The sequence below is a fragment of the Panthera tigris genome, chromosome E1 (assembly GCF_018350195.1).
Source record: "Panthera tigris isolate Pti1 chromosome E1, P.tigris_Pti1_mat1.1, whole genome shotgun sequence".
Classification (NCBI taxonomy): Eukaryota; Metazoa; Chordata; class Mammalia; order Carnivora; family Felidae; genus Panthera; species Panthera tigris.
In genome coordinates, this window is record NC_056673.1 from 59,839,960 (window position 1) to 59,864,119 (window position 24,160).

Here is a 24,160-nt window from a genome sequence, read left to right on the forward strand (position 1 = left end):
AGCTGGACCCTCGGGGCCAGGACTGCACCCTGACCGTGGTTTCAGAAGGACAGGGTCTGGGTCAGCATGCCCCGTGTATGTTGCAGTGTCCACAGCGCCCCGTGGGGGCCTTACAGTTGTCCCCATACGCTGTCCCCCGTTCACATTACGAGGAAGCCAAGACCCTCGGGGGATGAGGTGGCTGAACTGGGGCCTTGCCTCCGGGAAGGCAGAGGAAAGCCTGTGTGGCTCCTGGCCCGAGGCCTGCCAGGTCTCCGCTTAGGACGCACCGGCTGTTGCCTCCCAGGCCCAGGGGAAGTGGTCCAAGACTGACCACGTGTCCCCCGCAATGTCACCGGGGCCGAGGTGCCGGTCCTTCCTGTCCCGGGGCTGAATGCAGGTTGAGATGCTTCTGGGCTCCCGGCCCCAGAGGGGCCCCAGGGTGCGGGCACAGGGCCTGGTGCCACCCCATGGTGAGCCCTGGACTGGAGCCCGTGGGGACCCCACACAGGCCAGCCGGGGCAGTCGCCCCAGAGGGGCCCCCTGAGGAAACCCTCGCGCGGGAGCACCCCCAGCCAGGCATCGTGCGCGCTGATATTTATAGACAGAGCCCAACAGAGTTCTCTCAGCTTGCCCACTTGTTTTCCTGACGCATAAAGCGCTCTGCTGCCAGCCACAGGCGCCTTTTGTGCTCTTTGGAGATAAAGCAAATGTTCTCGTAAAGTTAATTTCCCCAGAGGCCTCTGTGTCACTCCTCCTGCCCACCTAGACGGGCCCACCGCTGTGCCGACGGCAGTTTGCTGGGGAGCGCCCACCGTGGACTCCCAGCTGGACCCCAGGAGGGCCTAAGTTAGGGCTCCGGGCTGTAGGGTGAGGGGGGGAGCCCCGGGCCGGGCCCGGGCTGCCCAGACCCACCACGTGAGCGTGGCTGGCACGAAAGTGCCGAGCGGATGCCGGGCCCAGTGTGTGTGGCCACCCAGTCTGTGCATGTGAATGCCTGCTGGACCGCGGCCCATTCATTGAAAGAACGCTCACGTGGAGACCACGTGAGTCCCCTGTGGGCGTTGCAACTGCACCCAGGCCAGGCGCCTCAGTCGCTGGGGTGTGTGGACCGAGGAAGATGCACGGCCAGGTCGCCAGTCCCCCCGCCCCTCCTGGAGCCCCCAGGCCCCCACCCGCCCCTCCTGGAGCCCCCAGGCCCCCACCCGCCCCTCCTGGAGCCCCCAGGCCCCCACCCGCCCCTCCTGGAGCCCCCAGGCCCCCACCCGCCCCTCCTGGAGCCCCCAGGCCCCCACCCGCCCCTCCTGGAGCCCCCAGGCCCCCACCCGCCCCTCCTGGAGCCCCCAGGCCCCCACCCGCCCCTCCTGGAGCCCCCAGGCCCCCACCCTCCCCTCCTGGAGCCCCCAGACCTCCACCCTCCCCTCCTGGAGCACCCAGGCTCCCACCCTCCCCCCCCTGGAGCACCCAGGCCCCACCCTCCCTTCCTGGAACACCCAGACCCCCACCCTCCCCTCCTGGAACTCCCAGGCCCTCACCCTCCCCTCCTGGAGCCCCCAGGCCCTCACCCTCCCCTCCTGGAACCCCCAGGCCCTCACCCGCCCCTCCTGGAGCACCCAGGCCCCCACCCTCCCCTCCTGGAACCCCCAGGCCCCCACCCTCCCCTCCTGGAACCCCCAGGCCCTCACCCTCCCCTCCTGGAACCCCCAGGCCCCCACCCTCCCCTCTTGGAGCACCCAAGCCCCCACCCTCCCCTCCTGGAGCACTCAGGCCCCCACCCTCCCCTCCTGGAGCACTCAGGCCCTCACCCTCCTCTCCTGGAACCCCCAGGCCCTCACCCTCCCCTCCTGGAACCCCCAGGCCCCCACCCTCCCCTCCTGGAACCTCCAGGCCCCCACCCTCCCCTCTTGGAGCACCCAAGCCCCCACCCTCCCCTCCTGGAGCACTCAGGCCCCCACCCTCCCCTCCTGGAACCCCCAGGCCCTCACCCTCCCCTCCTGGAACCCCCAGACCCCCACCCTCCCCTCCTGGAGCACTCAGGCCCCCACCCTCCCTTCCTGGAACCCCCAGGCCCCCACCCTCCCCTCCTGGAACCTCCAGGCCCCCACCCTCCCCTCTTGGAGCACCCAAGCCCCCACCCTCCCCTCCTGGAGCACTCGGGCCCCCACCCTCCCTTCCTGGAACCCCCAGACCCCCTCCCTCCCCTCCTGGAGCACTCAGGCCCCCACCCTCCCTTCCTGGAACCCTCAGACCTCCACCCTCCCCTCTTGGAGCACCCAGGCTCCCACCCTCCCCTCCTGGAGCACTCAGGCCCCCACCCTCCCTTCCTGGAACACCCAGACCCCCACCCTCCCCTCTTAGAGCACCCAGGCCCCATCCTGTCCTCTGTCCCAGTTAACTGGCTAGTCTGTGCACTCTCAGATCCAGAGCTGTTCCCTATGAGCACAATGACCACCTTGCCTGAAATGAATTAGGAGATTGGCTGTGATCTCAGATGAGCGGCAAGATTCACAGACGGAGAAAGTGGGAGAAGTGTGTCCCAGGAAGCAGGGGTCCCAAGGGACAGCAGAGCCTCCTGTCCCTTCCTCCCCAGAAGGGGCCCCCTGAACCCCCTCCAGGCCGGGCACGGCATTTGGTGGAAGGCCCCTGGGAAGCAGGGACGAGGAGGTTGGCAGGTTTGCAGCCGAGTTGTGGTGGGGCAGGAGTTCAAACCCCAGGCCATTTGCTCATGGGCAACCTCACTGACCTGGGTCCTCAGAGCCCCTCAGCCCCACCCAGAAGACCTCAGCTGCAGGACCCTTGGCCTGCCCCCACCTGGGCTCAAGTTGGGGGGGGGGGGCCTCAGTGGGGGCACTGCCCGGCCCTCAGACCTCCGCACCAGATGCAGGGACTTGAGCCCCAGACTGAGCCCTCGGGTGGGAGAAGGGTGGGGAGTCAGACCCTGTGTCTGCCTGGCCTTGGATGGGGAGGTCTGTACCCAGGAGCCCGGCCCTGAGACACCAGAACATCCCGCCCTTGGAAAGCCACCTGAGCCTCCCTTCCACCCCGGATGTTTGGGGAGCCCAGGCCCTGTCCGTCCCGGAGTGTGGATGCCCCTTTTTCTCCTGAGTGAGCCTGGGATCCAGGTCTGTGAAGCTGCGGCTTGCCTGGCCCCAGGCCCTTCCAGGGACAGGAGTTAGAGACACCCCAGGGCATCGGGGTGGGGCTGTCTCTCTCTCCACAGCCCCCAGGGCTGCAGAGCTTGGCAGGGTGTTGTTTGAAGCCAAGAAAAGCCCTCCCTACCTCATCTCCAACCCCACCCCCACCCCCACCCCCGCCCCAGGCTCACCCACGGGATTGTACCGGCTCAGCAGGCTGAGCCTGAGGACCGGGGCCGGGCCGCCCGGGCAGGGGAGCAAAGGAGCTTCCTGGTGACCACAGTGACCCCAACAGAGAGGACACTGTGTGGGGCTTGTCGCTGAAGTAGGGCTTCCGGACAGCCCTGCCCTGGCTTCCACGCCCTAGGAGGAGAGAGCCCCTTAGCCTCCCGCTCCGGGGCCACCCGACACAGCCTCCTGTGGCCTCAGCTCAGAACCGGCGTCCAGAAGTTTCAGCTCCTGGCACCCGCCTCGCCGCCTTGTCCCATTGCTGAGGCCGGCTCACCCTGATGGCCGCGTCCCCCCTTTGCGGTTAACGAGTATTTCGCAGGGAGGTGCTTGGAAGCAGTTCTCCCTGCCTCTTCACGCATTCTCTCCGTGCATTTAACCTGTTTGTGGCAGGGTGACTCGCGGATTCTTACTCTCTTTGGCCGGTTGTAATCTGCACTCTCGCTATTTAACCGGAGGATTGGAGCTGTGTCAGATTCGGCCCCTGCAGCTGGCCCATGTGCCCGCCGCCGTGTCCCCCTCACCTTCCGAGCACCTCCTGTGTTCCTGGCTCACCACACACCGCCCCTGCCCCTGGCAACAGCCATTTCTCCCAGGAGCCAGGCTCCTTTCCAGGGAGGTGGAATTAGAAGCCACGTTCAGGGTGTTCGATGTGCTCGTTGCCACTGGGGTATCGCTGCTCCCCGGCCACCTCGGAGGAGCTGGGTGTCCTGTAGGTCCTGGAAAGCACAACTGCCCGTGGACGGCTTTGACCCCGCAGCCGTCTGACCCCGCAGGGCTCCCCCTGGCCGGCTCCCCTTCCCTGGCTGTGGCTCCTCGTGGGAACAGCCTGCCCGCGGGGGCCTGACTCCCCACCTCCGCCGCCACCCTGCCCCGTCCCGAGTCTCCGCTCCAGGCCTCACCCCTGGATGGACGCTGCCCTCCACTGGCTCAGCTCGGACCCTGCCCTGGGCCGTTCCTCTCACCCCACTCTTCACGAATCTGGGAGGGGCAGGAAACGCACGGGCACTTTCTGTTGAGGCCGAATAAGCCACAAGCCTCTATCAGACGGATCGGGCGCCTCCCCAACTGGCCTGGCCCACAGTAGCCAGGGGGGACTTCTCCTCTCCCCGGAGCTGAGGCAGGGTGCTCGGTGCCTGCCCCTGTGCCCATCTCGCTGTTTCCCACCACCTCACCCTGGTCCTTGGTCCTCGTGGCTGGGGGAGCCGGGCAGCCTGGAGGGTCCGGGCCAGACCAAGATGCAGGCGGACAACAAGAGACCCTGTGAGGGGCGGTACGTGCCGGCCTGCCGCGCACACACTGACCCTCGTGTCCCCCGCAGAGGAAAAGGACGTGCTGGCATTCGACCTGCAGCGCCTGGCCACGCTGGCCTCAGCCTGGTCCCTGGTGGAGGCCGCTGGCCTGGACAGCCCCTCCTCCTCCGCCCGGCCCCCCGCTGCCGACCCCTGCAGGGCTCCCACACTCACCCCCCGCATGCAGATTCTGCAACGGAAGGACACCTGGACCCCCAAGACCAAGCCTGTGAGTGGGGGGGGGGGGGGGGGGCCCGGTCGCCCCCGGTGCCACAACCCAAGGGGCCCCCTGAGCACCCGCGCCGGCCGCCCCCGCCGTGGGGCCCCGCCTGGGCTCACAGGCCCCCGTGCCCCTGCCCACCAGGTCTGCCCCCTGAAGGCCGCCATCGACCGGCTGGACACGCAGGAGGTAGAGATGCGCGTCCAGCTGGCAGAGCTGCAGCGGCGCTACAAGGAGAAGCAGCGGGAGCTGGCTCGCCTCCAGCGCAGACACGACCACGAGTAGGGCCCCGGGCGGCAGCCGGGCGGGCCGGGTGGGGGGCCCCACCCCACCGCTGTGCAGGCCCGGGACCACTACCTCGGGGTCAGGGAGCCACCCCACGCGCGCCCGGGCTGAGCTGGGCTGGAGGCTGGCGTCCAGGATGGCCCCCGGAGGCCGTGGGAGGAAGGCTGGCGCGTTGGGCCACGTGAGGGCCCAGCTCCCCGAGTCTCGGGGGGGCCTGCCCTGCCCCTGCAGCCCTCCAAGGCCAGTGCCCTCTGCTGAACCCCTGTCAGGGGGGCCAGGGTGGGTGCAAGCCTCTGAGCACCCCCCACCCCCGTGGCCTGCAGGAGAGAGGAGAGCTCGCGCAGCCCCGCGAGGCGGGGGCCCGGCCGGCCCAGGAAGCGCAAGTACCCCAGCTTGCTGCCCGCCCTGCGTCCTGGGGGCCAGCTCCCCAGGGGCGACGGCAAGAAAGTCAAGTAAGTCCCGGTGCGTGGGCCGCCGTGGGGTGCCCCGGGCTGGGGGTGCGTGTGGCGGGGCTGGGGTGGGCCCAGGGTGCCCTCGACGCCCCTGTCCGCACGCTGCTGCCCACCCCCCGCTTCAAGCTCCCGTGAGGACCCAGCTCCCCTCTCCCAGAGCTGTAGCCACGGACAGAGCCCGCTGCAGACCTCTCCCCTTCCCTCTGCCCCACGCCGGGCCCGGTGCGTGGCCACACCAGGTCCACACACCTGGCCGGGGCATCACCCCTGCCCGCGCCCGGCCCCCTCGGGTGCCAGGCGGCGTTGCGGAAAAGCCTCTCTGTCTGCACCGTGTAACACCGTTGGTCACGCTGCGGTGCTGCGCACGCTGTCGGCGCAGTGTTATTATCCATTACCCGCCCGGCGCACTCGTTGGCACGCTCCCGGGCCGGGCATAATTGTCCTTCCCGGCTACAAATTGCCTCTCCCGGCAGACCTATTTGCATAAATCCAACGAGCTGCTCCAAACGCGATTGGCGAGCCTGCGTGCGCGCTGCATCAATCCTGATGATTTGGTAATAATAGTTAAATCGGCACTAAATGGTTCCTTCAATTAAGACAGAGGCAAAAAATTAATCTCAGGGCTTTATGTCACAAAACATTAGCAAATGCAGAGAAGGTTACAGGGAGGGGGGTTCGCATCGCCTGTGGGCGGTGGCGGGGATAGGCCATATGGCTGGGGGGGGGGGGGCGTCTCCCCGAGCTGCCCCTCCCCCCGCTGCCCAGGTGTCCCCAGCCAGGGGACTCCCAGGCTCTCCCTTTGAGAACCAGCCAGCGCTGTCGGGGCCTCTGGCCAAGGTAGGGCCCACCGAGGCCGGAGTCTGGCCAGTGGCTGCGTCAGGGGGTCCTGGCGAGGCTGCCCCGAGCTGCCCTCAGGCCCCCGTCCCCGGAATCCCCGGCCTGGTACTTGGCATTACAACACTTCCTCCACTGACCCACAAAGCCCGGCCCTGGCTGGAGGGTAGCAGCCTCAGGACAAGGAAGGACACACAGTCGGGGCCCGCCCTCCTCAAGGATCCGGCTCCCTCCTGAATTCCGGGCTCTCCCCCGCTGCGGGGCCGTGCCCTGCGGTGGTTGCCGACAGCTGGGACCAGGCAGGAAGTGGAAGGTTGGGGGGGGTGGGGGGTGGGGGCAGCCTCACTGCACAGCCGGCTTCCTGCCTGGTCCCCTCTCTGGGCGGGAAGGTGAAAGGTGATGTCTGTCCCCACAAAGCCAGGGTTCTCAGGCTCCGTCTGTGACTCATTTTCATTAACACCATGTGAGTGGGGGAGGGGGCAGGTGACAGGCCCGGCCCCACCCACACCTGTGGGACATGGGGAAACCGAGACTTGGTGTCAGTAGACTCCCAGGCCCCCCCCCCCCGCATGTGGGTGCTGGGGTTCAGGCTCCCCTCCCTCAAGAACTGGGATTAAGAGCAGGTGTCTGAGCCCAGCAGTCAGGGTCCCAGGAGGTTGGGAGGCAGACCCTGGACAGGAGTGTCTCTGGCCACTGTGCCCCGACCTCTTTCTGGCAGTGGCGGAGAGGGAGGCAGGGGACCCCATTCTCAGGAGCCTCTCTAACACCGTCCTTGTTCCAAACCGTGGTGGCCGCTGGCCTTGGCACTCACCGAGGGCCAGTCCTGGGACCGGGACCGACCTCCCCCACCCTTGCAGAGAGCCGTAATAGTTCCCGTCCCTGTTTCCCAGGTGTGAAGACTGAGGCCACAGCTGGGACACACAGTGGTCCAGCTGGCCACAGAGCCCCGGCCCCTGAGCTTTAGGCCGCCCCTCCCCGGTCAGCGAGAGGACCGGCCGGCAGGCAGGCGGCTGGGGCTCAGCACTGGTTCGGCCTCCGGGCCGCCTGGCAGCACGGCGCGTGCTCCAAGGAGCCCGGCACAGGAGCGCAGCCTCGTTCGGGAAAGGGCAGAGCGAGGACGGGGCCAGGGTGCCGAGGCGTGCCTGCAGCTGGCCCATGCCCACCTGCGCCCCCATGCCCCCAGGGCGGTGCGGTCCAGCCTGAGCCTGCTGTGTGCTGAGCTGCGGGGTGGCGAGGAGCCTGCGAGGAAGCAAAGCCGACTGGAGAGCAGCGTCTACGTGGGCCTGCAGCCGGCCTCTGCGGTGAGCACTGCAGCGGCCTCGCCCTGGGCTCTGGGGCTCGGTGAGCCTCACGGCAGAGGCCAGCCCTGGGCCTGCAGGTGTGACTGGGGCTGGCGATGCTCACTCCAGCAGAAAGAAAAAGTGCACGATGTTATAGGTCACGGAGTCTTCAGCAGTGAACCCAGTGTCAGGTGCACCCCGTGTGCAGTGGGTGGCCTGGAGGCAGCTGTCACCCCACCTGAGCATGTTGTCACCTTGCCCGGCCCTCCCAGAACAGACACCCGGGCCCTCGACGTCCATCCCCCGAGCTCAAGTAGGGTGGGCGGTCTGGGAGGTGCCGTGGAGCGGGGATAGGGGTGCTGGGCTCCAGCGGCCGAGCCCCGTGCCCCCTGGGCCCCTTCAGCGGACGGGGGCCGAGGAAGTGCCACTTGTGAGCCGGCGCTGGCAGCGGGCAGGCTGAAGGCCGCAGGGCTGAGCGCAGCCACCGGCTTCCCGTTCACAGGGAAAGGTCCGGTGCAAGAGACGCAGCGGTCAGGGCGAGCTGGCGTCTGCCATGGCCCACAAGGTGGCCCAGCTGAAGCCAAAAGTGAAGAGCAAGGGGCTGCCTGCCGGCCTCAGCCCCTTCAGGCGGAAGGAGGCCGCCCCAGGGGGACGCATCCGGAAGAAGCTGTCCAGAGCCAAGAGCACCAAGGTGCCGGGGGCCGCCCGGCACACGCAGCCGGATGGCGGTGGCGGCAGCAGGGAGACGCCCAAGTTCCCAGCCCAGTCGGCGGTGGCCCCGGCACACGAGGCAGGCAAGTGGGTCCGAGGGCCGCAGCCGGGACCGCCGGGCCCAGGCGGCCATCAGAGCCAGGTGGCGGCTTGTGGAGTGTGGGGGACCCGGGGACAGCCTCCCCGCCGGGGCAGCCGGGGGTGGGGGGAAGGAGACCCTGCCCTGCGGCTGGCTCCCTGTGGGGCCGCGAGAGCCACAGGAAAGAAAGAGCCCTCTGGATACATCCCGGAAAGGGGGCTAAAAATAGCCCCTCTGCCGGCTGGAGGCGGCTTTCCTGCAGGCTGATCTGGAGGGGTTATCTGGCCTCCAGCAGGCACACGTGTCCAGAGACAGGAGCCTGGAGAACTAGGTGCTTCCTCCCCACCAGGCCTCGCCCCGCCTGCACCCAGCTTGCGCCTGAGAACAAAGGGAGGGCGAGAGGAAGCAGGAAGCAGGAGGGCAGTAAGGGGCCGGAGCTGCCCTGAGGAGGGGGATCCCCAGGCCCGCGGGCTGGCGCCCCACTGCCCAGGGTGTAAGAAAGGAGAATAGAGACAGGGAAAGGAAGGTCAGGTAGCGGCTCCTCCCCTAACCCGAGCTCGTCCACGCACCCTCACCAGGAGGCCGGCCCAGGTGCCTGCCCCTCCCCCCCGCCCCCCAGCCCATCCACGTGCATGCAGATGAACAGATCCCCCGCCCCCAAAATGGCGTCGCTGTGACACCAAGTCATCTGGACGCTCTGCCTTCCCCAGGCGCCGGCTACGACAGCGAGAACGGCATAGATTTCTTGGGGACAGAGGCACCCCCCAAGGAGCCCGGGCTGGCGCTGCATGGGGGGGCCAGTGTGGCCGTGCTGGGGCCCTCACCCTCTTCCGTGGTCAAGATGGAGGCCAACCAGAAGGCCAAGAAGAAGAAGGAGAGGCAGGGCTTACTAGGTAACGAGGAGGCCAGGGCGGGCTGGGGCCAGCCTGGCGGCCGAGGGCCCAGCACCCGGGACGCCTGTGACGGCCGCCCTCTCCCCGCACAGGGGCCTGCCGCCTGTCCAGCCCAGAGAGCGAGGTCAAGGTCAAGAGGCGCACGGTGAAGGCCAAGGTGGGCACCAAGCTGGAGCGGGCCCCAGGACGCAGGCCCCCAGGCGCACCAGGCAAAAAGAAAGCCAAGGGCAAGGCCAAAGGTGGCCTGCGGGCGGAGCCGGGGACCACCCCCAGCAGGGACACCCTCTTCAGCCCCGCCCGCGCCTTCACCTGCCGTGAGGAGGGCAGCAAGCTGGCCAGCGAGCGCCTCAAGAGGGCCACACGCAAGAGCACGATCCTCCAGCCGGGACTGCGGGTAGGCTCTGCGGGCACCCCTGCTACGGGGCACCCCGGCTGGCCTGGGCTCCGCGGGCGGGCGTCAGATACAGAAGGAGCTCCCACCCTGTCCCCCTTGCCCGCTCATGTGGCCCGCCCCGGGGGTGAGCCTGCCCCACACCCCTGAACTCACACTCGGGGTCAGCCTGCACCACGCCCGGCGGTGGCTGTGAGCAGGGAGGCTGGGGCCCCCCTCACCGCGGTTCCTTCCCTCCCGCCCCGAACAGCGGAAGAACGGGGCCCTGTCCATCGCCCTGTCGCCACGCAACGCCAAGGCCATCCTGGGGAAGGGCAGGAAGGTGGGCAAGGTGAAAAGCAAGGCTGTCGGCAAGCAGGTAGCGTCCCCACCCCACCCCCCCCCCCCCGGGCGCCCAGTCGGGGTTGCAGACCTCTCCCGCCCCCCCCCCTCCAGAGGGAGTTGACCCCTCTGGCCCCCCAGGGCAAGGGCCGGGCAGTGAGTCGGCTGCTGGAGAGCTTTGCTGTGGAAGACGACTTTGCATTTGACGACAACGGCAGCTTTGAGGAGGAGGAGGAGGAAGAGGAGGAGGACGAAGCGGAGGAAGAGCCGGCTGGGGCCAGCGGTCCTCTGAGCGCGGAGCAGAGCGCCGCCCTGGGTGAGTGGCCGGGAGGCAGCCGCGGGGGCGGGGGCGGGGCCGGCGCTGACAGCCTGTCCCCTCAGCTGGCTCGTGCACCATCCACAAGGAGGATCTGCAGGACGGGCTGCCCGTGCTCATTCCCAAGGAGGACAGTCTGCTGTACGCGGGCAGCGTCAGGACCCTGCAGCCCCCCGACATGTGAGGCCCGGGTGCGGGGAGGGAGGGCGGCGGGCCCGGGCCAGGGTGGGCGACCGCGGCCCGCAGGCCCCTCTCACACGCCACGCCCCCCTCGCCCCTCAGCTACAGCATCGTCATCGAGGGCGAGAGAGGCAACAGGCAGAGGATCTACTCGCTGGAGCAGCTGCTGCAGGAGGCGGTGAGGGGACGGCCCCCATTGGACGCGCCGCCCCGGGGAGGTGGGCCTGGCTGCCCCCGCCCCTCCTGGGCCCCGCCCCCCCGCAGCCCCTCCCCCGCCCACTCACGCCCCCCCCCCCCCCCCACCGGTCCTCCAGGTGCTGGATGTCCGGCCACAGTCCAGCCGCTACCTCCCACCCGGCACGAGGGTCTGTGCCTACTGGAGCCAGAAGTCACGTTGCCTGTATCCAGGCAACGTGGTCCGAGGTAAGCCCCCCGAATTCCCCACGAGGCCGCCAGCAGCCCCCCATCCAGGCAGGGGATGTGGAGCCCCCGGGGGGCAGGCAGGTGGGTGAGCGAGCGGGCGGTGCCCCAGGCGGGGGTGATGGACGGTGGTGCCGTGGCCGCTCAGGCCGGGCCGCGGGAGGCAGCGAGGTGGGGGGGGGGGGGCGCCAAGGTCGACCGTGACGGGGCCCTCGTCCCCAGGTGCCTGCAGTGACGAGGAAGGGGACCTGGACTCCGTGGTCGTGGAGTTTGATGACGGGGACACCGGCCACATCGCCGTCTCCAACATCAGGCTGCTGCCTCCGGACTTCAAAATCCAGTGTGAGTGCCGGGGCCGCGGGGGTGGGGCCTCCCCGTGGAGCCAGCGCCCGGGTCCCGAGGCACAGCGCTGAGGCCGCGCGTCGGCTCCGCAGGCACCGAGCCCTCGCCCGCCCTGCTGGTGTCCGGCAGCTGCCGGAGGACCAAGAAAGCCTCCTTCGAGGCCCCTCCCCCCGGCGAGACCACCGCCCCCAGCCTGTCTCCCAAGGCGCACGAAGGCCCCGAAGCCCCCAAGCCCCCGGGGAAGAAATCCGTCAGCAAAGACAAAGCTGGTACTCGTGGGACCACCCAGAACCCTGGCGTGGGGGTCCGCCTCCGGGTGTGGGGGACCGGGAGGCGCGGGGCCGGGTGGGGGGAGGGTGGAGCCGGGGGTCCCCCTGACTCTACCCGGCCTCCCCCCAGGCAAAGCGGAGCTCCTGACCTCGGGCGCCAAGCCCCCGCCCGCCGCCCCCGCCGCCGCCGCCGCCGCCGCCGCCGCCGCCGGGGCCTCGGACCACTTCCTGGGCCGCCGGGGCAGCCCGCTGCTGAGCTGGTCGGCGGTGGCGCAGACGAAGCGGAAGGCGGCGGCCGCGGCGGGCGGCAAGGGGCCCGGCGTGCTGCAGAATCTCTTCCAGCTCAACGGCAGCGCCAAGAAGCTGCGGGCCCGGGAGGCGCTGTTCCCCGTGCACAGCGTGGCCGCGCCCGTGTTCGGCAACGGTTTCCGGGCCGACTCCTTCAGCAGCCTGGCCAGCTCGTACGCGCCCTTCGTCGGCGGGGCCGGGCCGGGCCTGCCCGGGGGCGCCCACAAGCTGCTGCGGGCCAAGAAGGCCGAGCGGGCAGAGGCCGAGAAGGGCGCGCGGCGGCGGGCGGGCGGCGAGTTCCTGGTCAAGCTGGACCACGAGGGCGTGACCTCCCCCAAGAACAAGAACTGCAAGGCGCTGCTCATGGGTGACAAGGACCTCGGGCCCAAGCTGGGGCGGCCCCTGCCCAGCCCCAGCTACGCGCACCCGGCCCTCGTGGGCAAGGACAGGAAGGGGCGGGCGCCCGTGCACCCGCTGCCCATGGGGCTGGCGCTGCGCAAGTTCGCGGGCCAGGCCGAGTTCCCGCTGCCTTGCGACAGCGACTGTCACAGCTCCTACTCGGACGACGAGGAGGACGGGCCCGGGCTGGCCCCCGGCGTGCCCTCCCGCTTCCTCGCCCGCCTGTCCGTGTCGTCCTCCTCCTCAGGCTCCACCACCTCCTCCTCCTCGGGCTCCCTGTCCACCTCCAGCCTCTGCTCCTCGGACGACGAGGGCTCGTCCTACAGCTCGGACGACGAGGACCCGGCGCTGCTCCTGCAGACCTGCCTCACCCACCCCGTGCCCGCCCTCCTGGCCCAGCCCGAGGCCTTGCGCTCCAAGGGGGGCGGGCCCCACGCGCACGCGCACGCGCAGCGCTGCTTCCTGTCCAGGGCCGCGGTGGCCGGCGGGGGCGCGGGCACCGGCCCGAGCGGCGGCAAGTCCAAGCTCAAGCGCAAGGAGGCCCTGAGCTTCTCCAAAGCCAAAGAGCTTTCCCGGAGGCAGCGGCTGCCCTCCGTGGAAAACCGGCCAAAGATCTCAGCCTTCCTGCCTGCCCGGCAGCTCTGGAAGTGGTCGGGGAACCCCACGCAGGTAGGTGGGCCCGTCTCCCAGCCGGGGAGGGGGAGGGGGAGGGGGAGGGCAGCGAGGAGCCCCTGGTGCCCAGGAGGCCGGCCTGCTCCCTCTCTCGCTTCTTTCTTTGGGTTGTCCTATTTAATGTCGACCAAACAAAAAGAAAGAAAGAAAATCAAAGGAAAACGAGGAAAGAGAAAACCTTGCCACCTGATGGGACAAGGCAGATGACCACAGCCACCCTGTCCCCTCCAAGTCCTTGTCTCTGCCTGTAAGATCGTGTACAGGATGTTTGCACTGGGGCAGACAGCCTGTTTTTGTTATTGTTGTTTTTAATGTTTATCTTTGAGGGAGAGAGACAGAGGGGTGAGCTGGAGAGGGTTAGAGAGAGGGAGACACAGAATCCGAAGCGGGCTCCAGGCCCCGAGCTGTCAGCACCGAGCCTGACGCGGGGCTCGAACCCACGAACCGTGAGATCATGACCTGAGCAGAAGTCGGACGCCCAGCCGACTAAGCCCCCCAGGCGCCCCAGCGTTTCTCGAGCGGCAGAGGTCCACTTGGTTGCGCGTCTTTCCGTGTCCGTGAACAACACAGGCAGCTCTGCGCGTTTTGAGCACCTCGAGCACCTCGTTGCAGGGACACGAACGTTGTTCTTTGCCAACACTCTACGTGTGGACGTGCGGTTGTCCGGGGCGTTTTGTCCTTGCAAACGTGTGTGCACTGGACGCCTCGTGCTCTCTCCCCACCCCACCCCCGCCTCAGGTCCACTGTTCCTTTATGGGCGCTTTGGATCTTGACATCCTGACCGGTGGGCAGGGTAGGTCTGGGTGTGGCCACCTCGTCCCGGACCTCTGGCTGTGCTGGCCTTCCTCCAGCCGCCACGGTGCCCCGCGTGGACCTGGGGTGCCCGTGCACGCACGCTTGCACACACGACATGCCGTCTGTCCCTCCTGCGTATTCCCTCCCCTTGTGTGTGTGTCCCTGTCATTCTGTCCTGGCTGCCGCCTGGGCCCCCTCATTGCCCTCGGCCTCCGGTTGTGTCCCTGCAGAGGCGGGGCATGAAGGGGAAAGCCAGGAAGCTGTTCTACAAGGCCATCGTCCGGGGCAAGGAGACACTGCGCATCGGGGACTGTGCCGTCTTCCTGTCGGCCGGGCGGCCCAACCTGCCCTACATCGGCCGCATTGAGAGCATGTGGGAGTCCTGGGGCAGTAACATGGTGGTGAAGGTCAAGTGGTTCTACCACCCGGAGGAGACGAAGCTGGGGAAGCGGCAGAGTGATGGGAAGGTGAGAGAATGGGGGAGGGGGCGGTGCCCCGTAGGGCCCTGGGGCAGGAGAGCTCAGGGCAGGTGGGGAGCCTGTGGGGGGCCCTGGGGCAAGTGGGGAGCTTGGGAGGACTGGGCAACAGGGCAGCCTGAAGGGGGCCCGGGACAGGTGGGGGGCATGCAGGGGGCCTGGGGGAATGGAGACCTGGTGGGGGGGGTGGCGGCCAACACGGGAGGAGTAGTCTCATTCGTGAACACCCCCTCCCCGTCCCCGACACCGCGGGGCCTCCCAGCCCAGGGCCACCACCGGGCCTCACAGGAAACGACACAGGGTCCCTCCCTGGCCTCCATGGCTCCCTGTGAAAGGGGTGGTAGTTTCACCGTGGGGGGCACGCAGCCCCCCCCCCCCACGGCCCGTACTTCCAGGTGGAACACACCCCCACCGCCCTCTGGTGTGCAGGAGCCCAGGTTTGCAGGTGGTGGGCACGGTCCACAGGCTGACCGAGCAACCCTGCCCTGGGGGCGCGAGGCCTCCGTCCCAGCGCTGCTGCCCGCCCCCCCTCCCCCCCAGAACGCGCTGTACCAGTCCTGCCACGAGGACGAGAACGACGTGCAGACCATCTCCCACAAGTGCCAGGTCGTGGGGCGGGAGCAGTACGAGCAAATGACACGGAGCCGGAAGTGCCAGGACCAGGACCGGCGGGACCTCTACTACCTGGCGGGCACCTATGACCCCACCACGGGGCGGCTGGTGGCAGCCGACGGGGCGCCCATCCTGTGTTGAGCCCGGCTGCGTGGGCAGAGCCGGGGAGCCCCCCCCCCCCCCACGCCGCAGCCAGGAGCAAATATGCAACCCCCCGACCCCGCGGCGGGCGCCGGCTTCGCATCACTGTCCCTGGCGAGCGGGCGCTCCCGCGTGCGGCCCGTCCCGTCCGGAGAGTCGTCCAGCCTGGGCCGGCCCAGCCGGCGCCCCGGATCCCCATCGGCCGTTCCCGAGAGATTAGAATCCAAGCCATATTTTCCCTAGTACCTCCGACTGTCTCCCACCAGGGAAAGCAGAAATCAGGTGTGTTGTCTATTTATTTCTCTATGTAAATATTGTATTTCTGCGGGAAGTTTTATGGAAAAAAATAGTGGAAAAGGATTTTTTTCCCCACACGCGTGACAAGGGTGTATGTGCATGTGTGTGTGTGCGTGTGCGTGTGTGTGTGGGTGTGTGTCTAGGCTTTGTTCTGGGGGGTTTTCGTTGAAAATGCACTGTTTTGCTCAGCCTGGCTGAGTTCCGACAGGGGCGTCTGTGGCGACAGAGGCAGCTGAGGGTGGGGGCGGCCACAGGAGGGGGACCCTCGGGTACACCACTCATCTCGGGGGCTGAGATGGAAGTCACACTCGACTTTATTTCCTTTTAATCCACCTCCTAGGAAGACCGTATTGGGGGGCGGGGCAGGGGAGGAGGGCGATGGTGAGGGTCCCTGGAGAGAGAAGGGATTCCGGAAGCTGAGATAAAAATCAGGATCAGCGGGTCCCCCAGCCCGGGATCGTGACAGCAGCCATAAATGTATCTTACCTCTGTTAAAAACGAAACAAAAATGAACAAATATTTTTAAGTATCGATACGGAAAAGTGAGATTTTCATTTTATTTCCTGAATATTCCAAGTTCTTTCTGATTTCCGTTTTGATGGCCAATTTGCCTAGCCTCCACTCAGAGCAGGGACGGGATTGGCCCCCACCAACTTACATGGAGGTTTCTGGGCCTTCTCTGTGGCCACTGGGAAGGCAGACAGCATGACCAGTTGGTGCCTGGGGTGCGGAGCGAGCAGGGGTCCCTCCTGCCCGCCCGAGCCCACACCCTAGCCGAGTGCAGGGAGCACCCCTCCGGGGCGCTCAGCCCTCCACCCAGTGCTGGACGGGTGGCCCAGACTCTCGGCGCCACCCCAGGAGCCTCAGAACACTTGTCACCTCTTCACTTCTCCAAGAGAGAGACCGAGAGGGAGACAGGGCAAGCCAGACGCGGCCCAACCACCCTTGTCCCTGAAACGTACTGAGGGCCACATGTCCTCATGTGCCACCACACCCACTGGGAGCCCCCGGAAAGCCCCCCACGTTAGTCACTGTTCCTTAGGACGAGTTTTTGTGTGACCACAGACCTGCAGCCCAGGTCCCCGGGAAACATGGGGTGTCGGCAGGTGCCCGGCACCCCAACCCGGCCCCTCTCCGCCCCCTTCCTTTTCAGCCAGGAAACCATCCCGGCCCCACCTCCCACTCCCGGCTCCGTGGGAAATGCAGGGGCAGGGAGGGGGGGGGGGGTCCCCTGCGCCCCGGCCTACCTCTCCCACCCCATTCTCCCCTTTGTCTCCGCACGAGTGCAATATTTCATTCCTGGCGGTCACCCGGGAGGCGGTGCCCGAGGGCCTGCTCGCGGCTGGAGAAGCAGAAGGCTGCCCGGAGGAGAAGACCTGCCCGGTGCCCGGGCGCCGAGTGGGGACAGCCCGGCCGCAAAAGTTCGAACCCCAGGCACCGAGCGAAGGAAACCCTTTTTCTTGGCCCTCGTGTCGATTCTCTGCCCTCCTCCCCCGCCTTCTCTGCCTCTTCTCTCTCCCTCTATCTGTGCGCGTGGGCGGTGCGGCCCTCCCTCTAACCGTGGTTAGACCTGGCGAAGCACGACTATTGTACATGTGTAAATTAAGATGGTTGGATTTTTTTTTTCCAATGTAAACACTAAAAACAAACAAACAAAAAAAAACAAAACACAAAGGTTTTATGAACAGCAAACTCTATGTAAAGGCATTTTAGTATTAAATTTTTTATTGATAACTTGCTTAAGAATAAATATATGAACTATTGTACAGGTGTTCAGTGGTCCGGAGTCCTAACTGTGCCTCGGCGCCCGCGTGCACTTCGCACGGCAACTCCTGGAGGCCCCGGAGGCTCGGGGGTCCCGGCGGACGTGCCCAAGCCCCACGTCCAGGCCTGGGCCGGGTCTGTCCCCGTGTCAGCCAGAGCGGAGCCCCTGGGCGCCGAGCCCCGCACACGTGACAGGACCGTGCTACCTGTTTCTGGGGTGGCTTTGGCCTTCGTGACCCCCCAAGATGTAGGTTCCCCTCTTTACAGGTCTCACCAGAGCTGAGTCAGGTTGTCCACGTGACCAGGGCAGGTGTCCCAGAAGAGAGGAGGGAGGGTCAGCCCCCACAAGGCACAGGGGGGAGGGTGGCCTCCAAAGTGCCGGGGCCAGCTGGGGGAGGGGTGCCGGCACACTGGAGAGCAGACGCCCTCCTCAAGGAGAGCGTGAAGTTACTCATTCAACAAACGTTTTCTCAGCTGATGACTGTGTAGAGAGGTAATAAACGGTGCTCCAGATTGTTAAATGGAGAGCTGAAGTCCCCAGGTTGGAGGGTGTCAGGAGGAGGGGTACCTCTGGGGCAGGGAAGCCACCCCAACAAGCTCCTAGCTGGAGACAGCCCTGCCCACCGAGGTTGCAGGCCTGAGGTCCTTCTGGAACCCTACCACCTAGCCGGGAAGGAGGCACACTCTGTTCTGCCCCCACCTTCAGGGTCCCTGGGGAGGGAGGTCCCAGCTGGGATTAGAGACCTCAGTGAGGGACTCAGACTAGGGCAGATACGCAGAAGGAAGGTGAGTGCGGGGAGCGGGGCCGTGACCCAGACGCCTGCCCCCCGCCTCTGTGGGCACGTAAGTCCCACATGAGCGTGCGCGCTTGGGTGCGCACACACACACACACACACACAACCACCAACCACACTGGGGCTGCCCTCGGCCGGCCCTTTCTTGTTTCCTCTGCTGGACCAACTTGGCCAGAGAGAGCACAGGGAACGTGACCCCTCTCCGGGGTGCAGGAGAAGGTTCAAGGCCGTGTGACCCGGCCAGGGCCCTGAGCACAGAGACGGGGTGGAAGAGGCCCAGGAACTCTTCTGAGCCCACCAGGCGGAGGAGATTCGAGCCGAGCTCCCGAGCAGGAGGCCCCTGGCTGTGTAGAGCCGGGGCGGGACGCAAACCTGTTCTGAGCGGCCCCAAACCGAACAGTCTGCGCGCCCGCAGCCAGCTGTGCCTGAAGGCGGGCACATTCTACCCCTAGACTCAGTCCGGGAATCGGGCCCCGCTTTATGCAGGTCAGTTGGCGAGGTTCCAGCCGTGGCAGCCCGTGGCCCCAACTCTCCCGAGGGCTGCATCAGGAAGAGGGACAGAGAGGGTCCAGAGAAGACCGTAGAGGCCGGGCTGAGTGCTGGGACTTGACAGGACGGGGGCGGCAGCTCTGGGGGAAGGGGAGCCTGCTAACCTAGGGTTCTGGCTGAGGGAGCCTCTGTGGGCAGGGGAGGAGGCACCAGGGCGGGGCCAGAGGCCCGGAGACCCCAGCCTCAGTACCTTCGGTACCTCTGGTTACGTGCGGCGGCGGGAAACGGGGCCGGGGCCAGGGCAGGGAGGAAGGCCTGGGGCCCCTGAGCCCGCCTCCTGCCCACACCAAGACCTGCCCGGCAGTGCAGGGCACGGTGGGTACAGTGTGGGGAGGTCAGCAGACACCAGAGGTCACAAGGGAAGTTATGGGGCAAGAGAGCGGGAGGGGCCAGGGTGGGAGGGGTGACAAAATACAGAAAGGGCGGCACTGACTCGGGCCCAGGAGCTGGGCGGGGAAGCTCTTCCTGCTGGCAGGTTGTGGGTTCGAGTCCTCCAGCCAGCACCGGCGCCAGCAGGGTGCCTCGGCCAAGGTGGGGATGCCGGACCAGCAGCCACAGCTCTGCGACACTGCGGGCCCTGAGAGAGGCCGACGGCCAAGGGCGAGAACAGCCGCGCGGCCAAGACAACCTCCCCCGTGGACTACACACACGGTCAGCGCCAGGGCTGAGCCAGGCCTGGTGGCTCCAGCACTGAGCTCCCTGCTGCAGCCAGACCGGCAGGGACATCCAAGGACACAAAGGAACCACCACCCCCGGAACCGCCAATGCGGGCTTCCTGGAAGAGGGGATACCCGGGCCGTCCTGGAGGAAGGGCAGGGCAGGCGGAAAGTAGCCGAGGAACACTGCCGGTGGCTGGGAGGCACGCGGGCCTGGTGCTGGAGCCAGAGTTCCGCACAGGCCAGGTCGTGACCCCGGCGCGGGATGGAGTCTCCCGGACAGCAGGACGCACCCAAGGCCGTAGGCAGAGGGTCCACAATCAGGTTGAGACCACTGCCTCTGCGGCCCTGGGTCAGGGTTAGAGGGGCCAGCCCAGCCCCGGGGAGGGGAAGGAGCTGGTGCCCAGAGAAAGGCCTGAGGTGGGGGCCAGGAGCACGGGGCCAGGCCAGGGACTCAGGGGGGTTGAGGGCGGGAAACCACGGGAGGGGACGGGAGGGAGGGTCGCCACGGAACCGGGAACGTGGGCAGGTGACCGCAAGGACACGGCAAGCGGGGACCACCTCCTCCCATCCCCCAGCCCCTCCAGCTGCCTCCCTGTCGCCTCCCACTTCCCACCGTAACTCCAACAAGGTGGCCCTTGCCTTCTAGAACCTCCTAGCCCACAGAACAGGGCCCAAGTGAGGGAAGGGGGTGGACACGAGTGGAGCCCCAAGGGTTAAACGTGCAGGACTACACTTTGATCAAGACAAACGAGCCATTATGTGAAGCGTCGAAGCAGGATAAATGATGGCACCAGGTGGGGGAGATCAATACGAGTGATGTTTTATCAGGCAGAAATGACAACCTGGCTGATCGCAATTCGTTTTTAATACCACAAACCAATTGGGGACGCGGGGCTGAAATTGTTTATGCCCCGGCCCCAGGGCTGGGTGGGAGCTGGTGTCAGACCCGGGCCGCGGACAGGTGAGAGGTTGGCTCCGCGGCCCGGCCGGCGAGGGGGCATCGGGCACACGGCCAGCTGTAGGCCGCGGGCCACAACGGCCCCTGCAAGAGGCAAGGAGGGACCTGTCCTGGGGACCCCGGGTACCAGCTAAGGAAGTGGACGGAGGTGGCACTGAGGAGAGTGCCCCTAAAAGGCTCCTTTGCTTCCTGCCGGGAGTCCAGGGGTCTCGGCCCCCTTGCTGCCACCCCGTCCCAGTCCCCAGGGCTCCCAGTGAACGCCAGCACATCTCCAAAGCTGCGTCTCCTCTAAAAGTCAGGCCTCCCGTGCCCTGCTCCGGGCACCTGACTCGGGCCCCCTGCTCGGAGCCGGGACAGTGGCCGGTGACGAAAGCAGGGCCGCTCCGCGCACCAGCTCCAGGCAGACAGGCTGGGGGTCGCTAAAGGCTGAGTCCTCTCAGTGCCCACCACTGGCAGGGGCACCAAGAGGCCGGATGACTCGGGCCTCCAGAGAGAAGGACGGATGGAGGTGGGCAGGATGAGGCGGCAGGGGTGAGCCTGGGCCTCAGAATACTCATCTGTAAAACAGGGTCCCTGACTCTTGCCCACCGATGAGAGTAAGGTGAGGTTCACAAGAGGTGGCAGAAGGGATTTCTGGAGCCACACGCGGGCAGGGCCCTCCTCTGGGCCCCACACCGCTGCCCCAGGGAAAAAGGACAATGGCCGAGCCAGGGCTGGGCCCTTCACATGCCTAAGCACCCTGTCTCCTCATCCTCTGGCCAGCAGTGACAGGACTTGGGGTTGGGGACACACACCAGGACCCAGGCTGGATGCAGTGGAGCCAGACTCTACCCCCACCCAGCTTGAGGGCCCCGCTGTCCCTCACCTGGAGATTCCTCAGGGCCCAGGAAGGTGCCGCAGCAAATCCACCAAGGGTCCCTGCGGCCTCCCCAGAGGCTCAGCCCAGGGATTCACAGGGGCTTCCCTGGGGGTGCCTGTAGGGGGCTATACCCCCTTCTCTGACAAATGATCACAGAACCACCTAAGTGTCAGGGATGCACCCACCTGCCACCCCTGAAGGGTGCAGAAGGCCTGGTGGGGTCCCAAAGCCACCGGACAAGCCGCCCCCTCCCCACGCTAGTCTGGGATGCCATGGCCCCATGCAGCTCCCTGACCAGCCCCAAGGATGGCAGAAACATGGGGGCTGCAGAGACAGGTGCTCTGCGACAAACAGCACCAGAGGAAGACGAATGAGGCAACACCCAGGCCTCCGGGCCAGGTGAGCAGAGAAGCCTCCAGGGAGGAGGCTTCTGAGCAGAAGCCGGGGTAGGAGATGTCAAAGCCCCTTCTCTGCTGCCCCTCCTCCCTGCGCCGGGTGCCACGTCCCTGGGCCCCAGCTCCTGGGATCTGCCCTGTCGGGAGACTCACACTCTCATGTGTCCAGTTGGACACAGGGCCCACGGCGCGTCTCCGTCAGATCGGCGAGGGACCAGAACTCCAGGAGGATTCAGACGGATTGGGTGGCTGTGGGCGGGCTGCACAGGGACCCCCTCCATCGCCCTCCTTACCGGGAGCCCAGACCAGCTCCCGTGAAACAAAAAGCCAGTTGGTTACTCAAGGCATGGCAGATTTGGTCACACGTGGCCAGCCTGGCCAGGACGGCGAGAGGCCACTGCAGGACACGGCAATCGTCAAGGCTGTAACCGGCTGGTGGGGTGGGGCGGGGTGGGGCGGGGGGGGGCGGGCGGGGGGCAGGCCCGCTGACCTGGCTGGACCCCCGACCCACTGTTCTGTAGTCTTGACACCCACCTCTGCAGAGCCTCCCAGCCCCAGCCCACACCCTTGGGAGTCCTGAGAGGGCCCAGTTCAGGCATAAAGGGGACGGGGCAGCCTCCAAACTGCCCCCGTTTGGCACTGTTGCGAGGGGATGGAGTCCGTGAGCAGAGTTCTCCAGCATTTACATCAGATGTAAATGTGTGAAGTTCAGACACGTGTTCTGACTCCATTCAGCCCACTCTCGTCCTGACAGCTGGGGAGAGGCCCTCCCAAACGAAACAGGAAGGAGCGGTGCCTGGAAGCAGCCGTGTCTGGATGGCACCCAAACACTTGCCCTGTTACTGCCTTGGCGGTGAGCTAACAGAGCGAGCTGCCTGCAGCCCAGAGAAGGGCTCGTAAGGAGCACACCACAAGGCCACGGGCACCTGACGCCACTGCAAACTCAGAACACTGTTTGCTTGGTTCCGCATTCCCCTGACATCGCCCCCCTTCTCCGGCTTAGTCACCCTGACTTTTCAGGTGCTCTCTTCATCACATGCTGCCCCAAATTCAGTCGGCGGGGGCCCTCTCCCATGGGCGTTTCCTGTCTGATTTTCCAGGGCTCCCGAGGCAGACTGCACCTGTCTGCAGGAAGAAAAGGCAAGGTACTCACCCAGCACCCAAGGTGTCCAAGGCCAATGCCTACTACGGTCCAGAAAAAAACCTTCACCGGTCTTGTCTCCCTAGACGGAGAGAGATAGCAGGCCCCTACTGATACCCAGGGCTGGTGGGGAAGCTACAAACATCCTGGAACCAGCCACCCTGCCCATCAGAAAAGGGGTTTCTTAGTCCCTGCTAAGACTGATCTGCTCCTGGGCGCCTGGGTGGCTCACTCAGTTAAGCATCCCACTTCAGATCAGGTCGTGATCTCACGGTTCGTGGGTTCAAGTCCCACATCGGGCTCTGTGCTGCCCGCTCAGAGCCTGGAGCCCGTTTCGGAATCTGTGTCTTCCTCTCTCTCTGCCCCTCCCGTGCCCTCTCTCTCTCTCTCTCTCTCTCTCAAAGATTTAAAAAAAAAAAAAGAAAGAAAGAAGATGTGATCTGCTCCTGGCAGGAACACAACTTGTTTGCATCTGAGCCATCCATCCATCTGTCCTTTCCACAAGTACATGCTGAAGACCTACTGTGTGCTGGGCCCTCTGCCAGGCACTGGGATGCAGAGCTGAGGGGATCTCAGGAAGTCCCCACCTGCCAGGAGCTCAGAGGCCAGTGGAGAAGATGGCCAGCACAGGAGCTGTGCTTAGCTGAGCTAAGCAGGGCCCCTCCTTAGTGAGGCCAAGAAGTCCAGGTCAAGGAGCCCAAGGAAGGGAGCCCTCTTGCTCTGCTCCCAGGAAACCCAGCCCCCAGCTGAAAGTACTTCTAGGGGCATGTCAGCTGCTTCCTTTAAGTGGTTTCATCCAAAGAAAAACATCCAAGCTGAAGCAGCTTTCACAGGAGGGCAGAAGGAGGGGTTGGTGGGTGGGAACCACCTTCCATCCGCATCATCTCAGAAAATAGTGACGTGGAAGGCAACCTCTGGGCCCGGGTCCCTGACCCTGGGGGGGGGGGGCTGGCCCTGAGACCAGTAGGAACCACACTCTAGCTGAGCCTGCAGGCCGGGGCTCGGGCTCCAGATGGCAGTGGGGGTGGGCTAACCCCGAGCCCTTCCCGCAGCGATGGAAGGGTTCAGAGGCCTCCTACAATTTGGTTTGCTGAGCGGGGAAAGTTAAAACCACCCTTTTTATTTGGGAGCCTTTGAACAAGTTTAAGATCTTGCCCCTTGTCAGGAAATCTGTTTTCACTTATAGGAAACAGACTTGGGGGCCGGCTGTGAGCAGGGCGAGTGTCGGGAGCCCCCGCACTGACAGGGTAATTGAATTTTTCACCGCCGCGCCCTTCAGCCGCCCCTCCGATGCTGGGCGAGGTACCCGGGGGCCGGGGCTCCCCACTGGACGCCCGCTGGCCGCCGGCTGGAAGCGGGTTTCGGGGGGTCCCTACGGGAAGGGCACGCGAGGCCGCCGCCAGGCACCAACCTGCGCGGCGACAACCTCCGCCCGAGCCTCCGGGGAGAGAGAGAGAGCGGGAAACGCCGCCGCCCCAGGCCCGCGGACCTGAGAAAGTCCCGAGCCCTCGAAGGCCTCCCAGGGCCACCCGACGCAGCCACGCGGGCCGCCATGCCTCCCCTCGCTCACATGACCCCAGCCGGGCCAATCAGGGTGCCTGGCCCCTCTGGCGCGGTGATTGGCTTCGGGTGGGCACGTGACCCAAGCTGAGCCAATCAGAGTCTGCCCCTCGCTTCGCAGGCCAGCCTCGGAGGCCAGCGAAGGCCTGCGTCAGGACCAGGTGGACCAGAGAGC

The 24,160-nt window shown here is 66.3% G+C and overlaps 1 protein-coding gene across 1 annotated transcript in view; it reads left to right on the top strand.

Moving 5' to 3' along the window:
• The window catches only part of BAHCC1 (BAH domain and coiled-coil containing 1), a 59,277-nt gene extending 42,200 nt beyond the window's left edge, over positions 1-17,077 (top strand). The window contains 17 exon segments of the mRNA XM_042966785.1: positions 4,663-4,862; positions 4,998-5,134; positions 5,462-5,590; positions 7,608-7,725; positions 8,207-8,498; positions 9,205-9,387; positions 9,480-9,781; positions 10,029-10,136; positions 10,241-10,415; positions 10,481-10,595; positions 10,698-10,773; positions 10,910-11,018; positions 11,238-11,357; positions 11,450-11,626; positions 11,757-12,982; positions 14,011-14,247; positions 14,797-17,077. Coding sequence (XP_042822719.1) covers positions 4,663-4,862; positions 4,998-5,134; positions 5,462-5,590; positions 7,608-7,725; positions 8,207-8,498; positions 9,205-9,387; positions 9,480-9,781; positions 10,029-10,136; positions 10,241-10,415; positions 10,481-10,595; positions 10,698-10,773; positions 10,910-11,018; positions 11,238-11,357; positions 11,450-11,626; positions 11,757-12,982; positions 14,011-14,247; positions 14,797-15,009 — 3,917 coding nt within the window. The 3' untranslated portion in view covers positions 15,010-17,077.
• Positions 17,078-24,160: the final 7,083 nt, after the last annotated feature.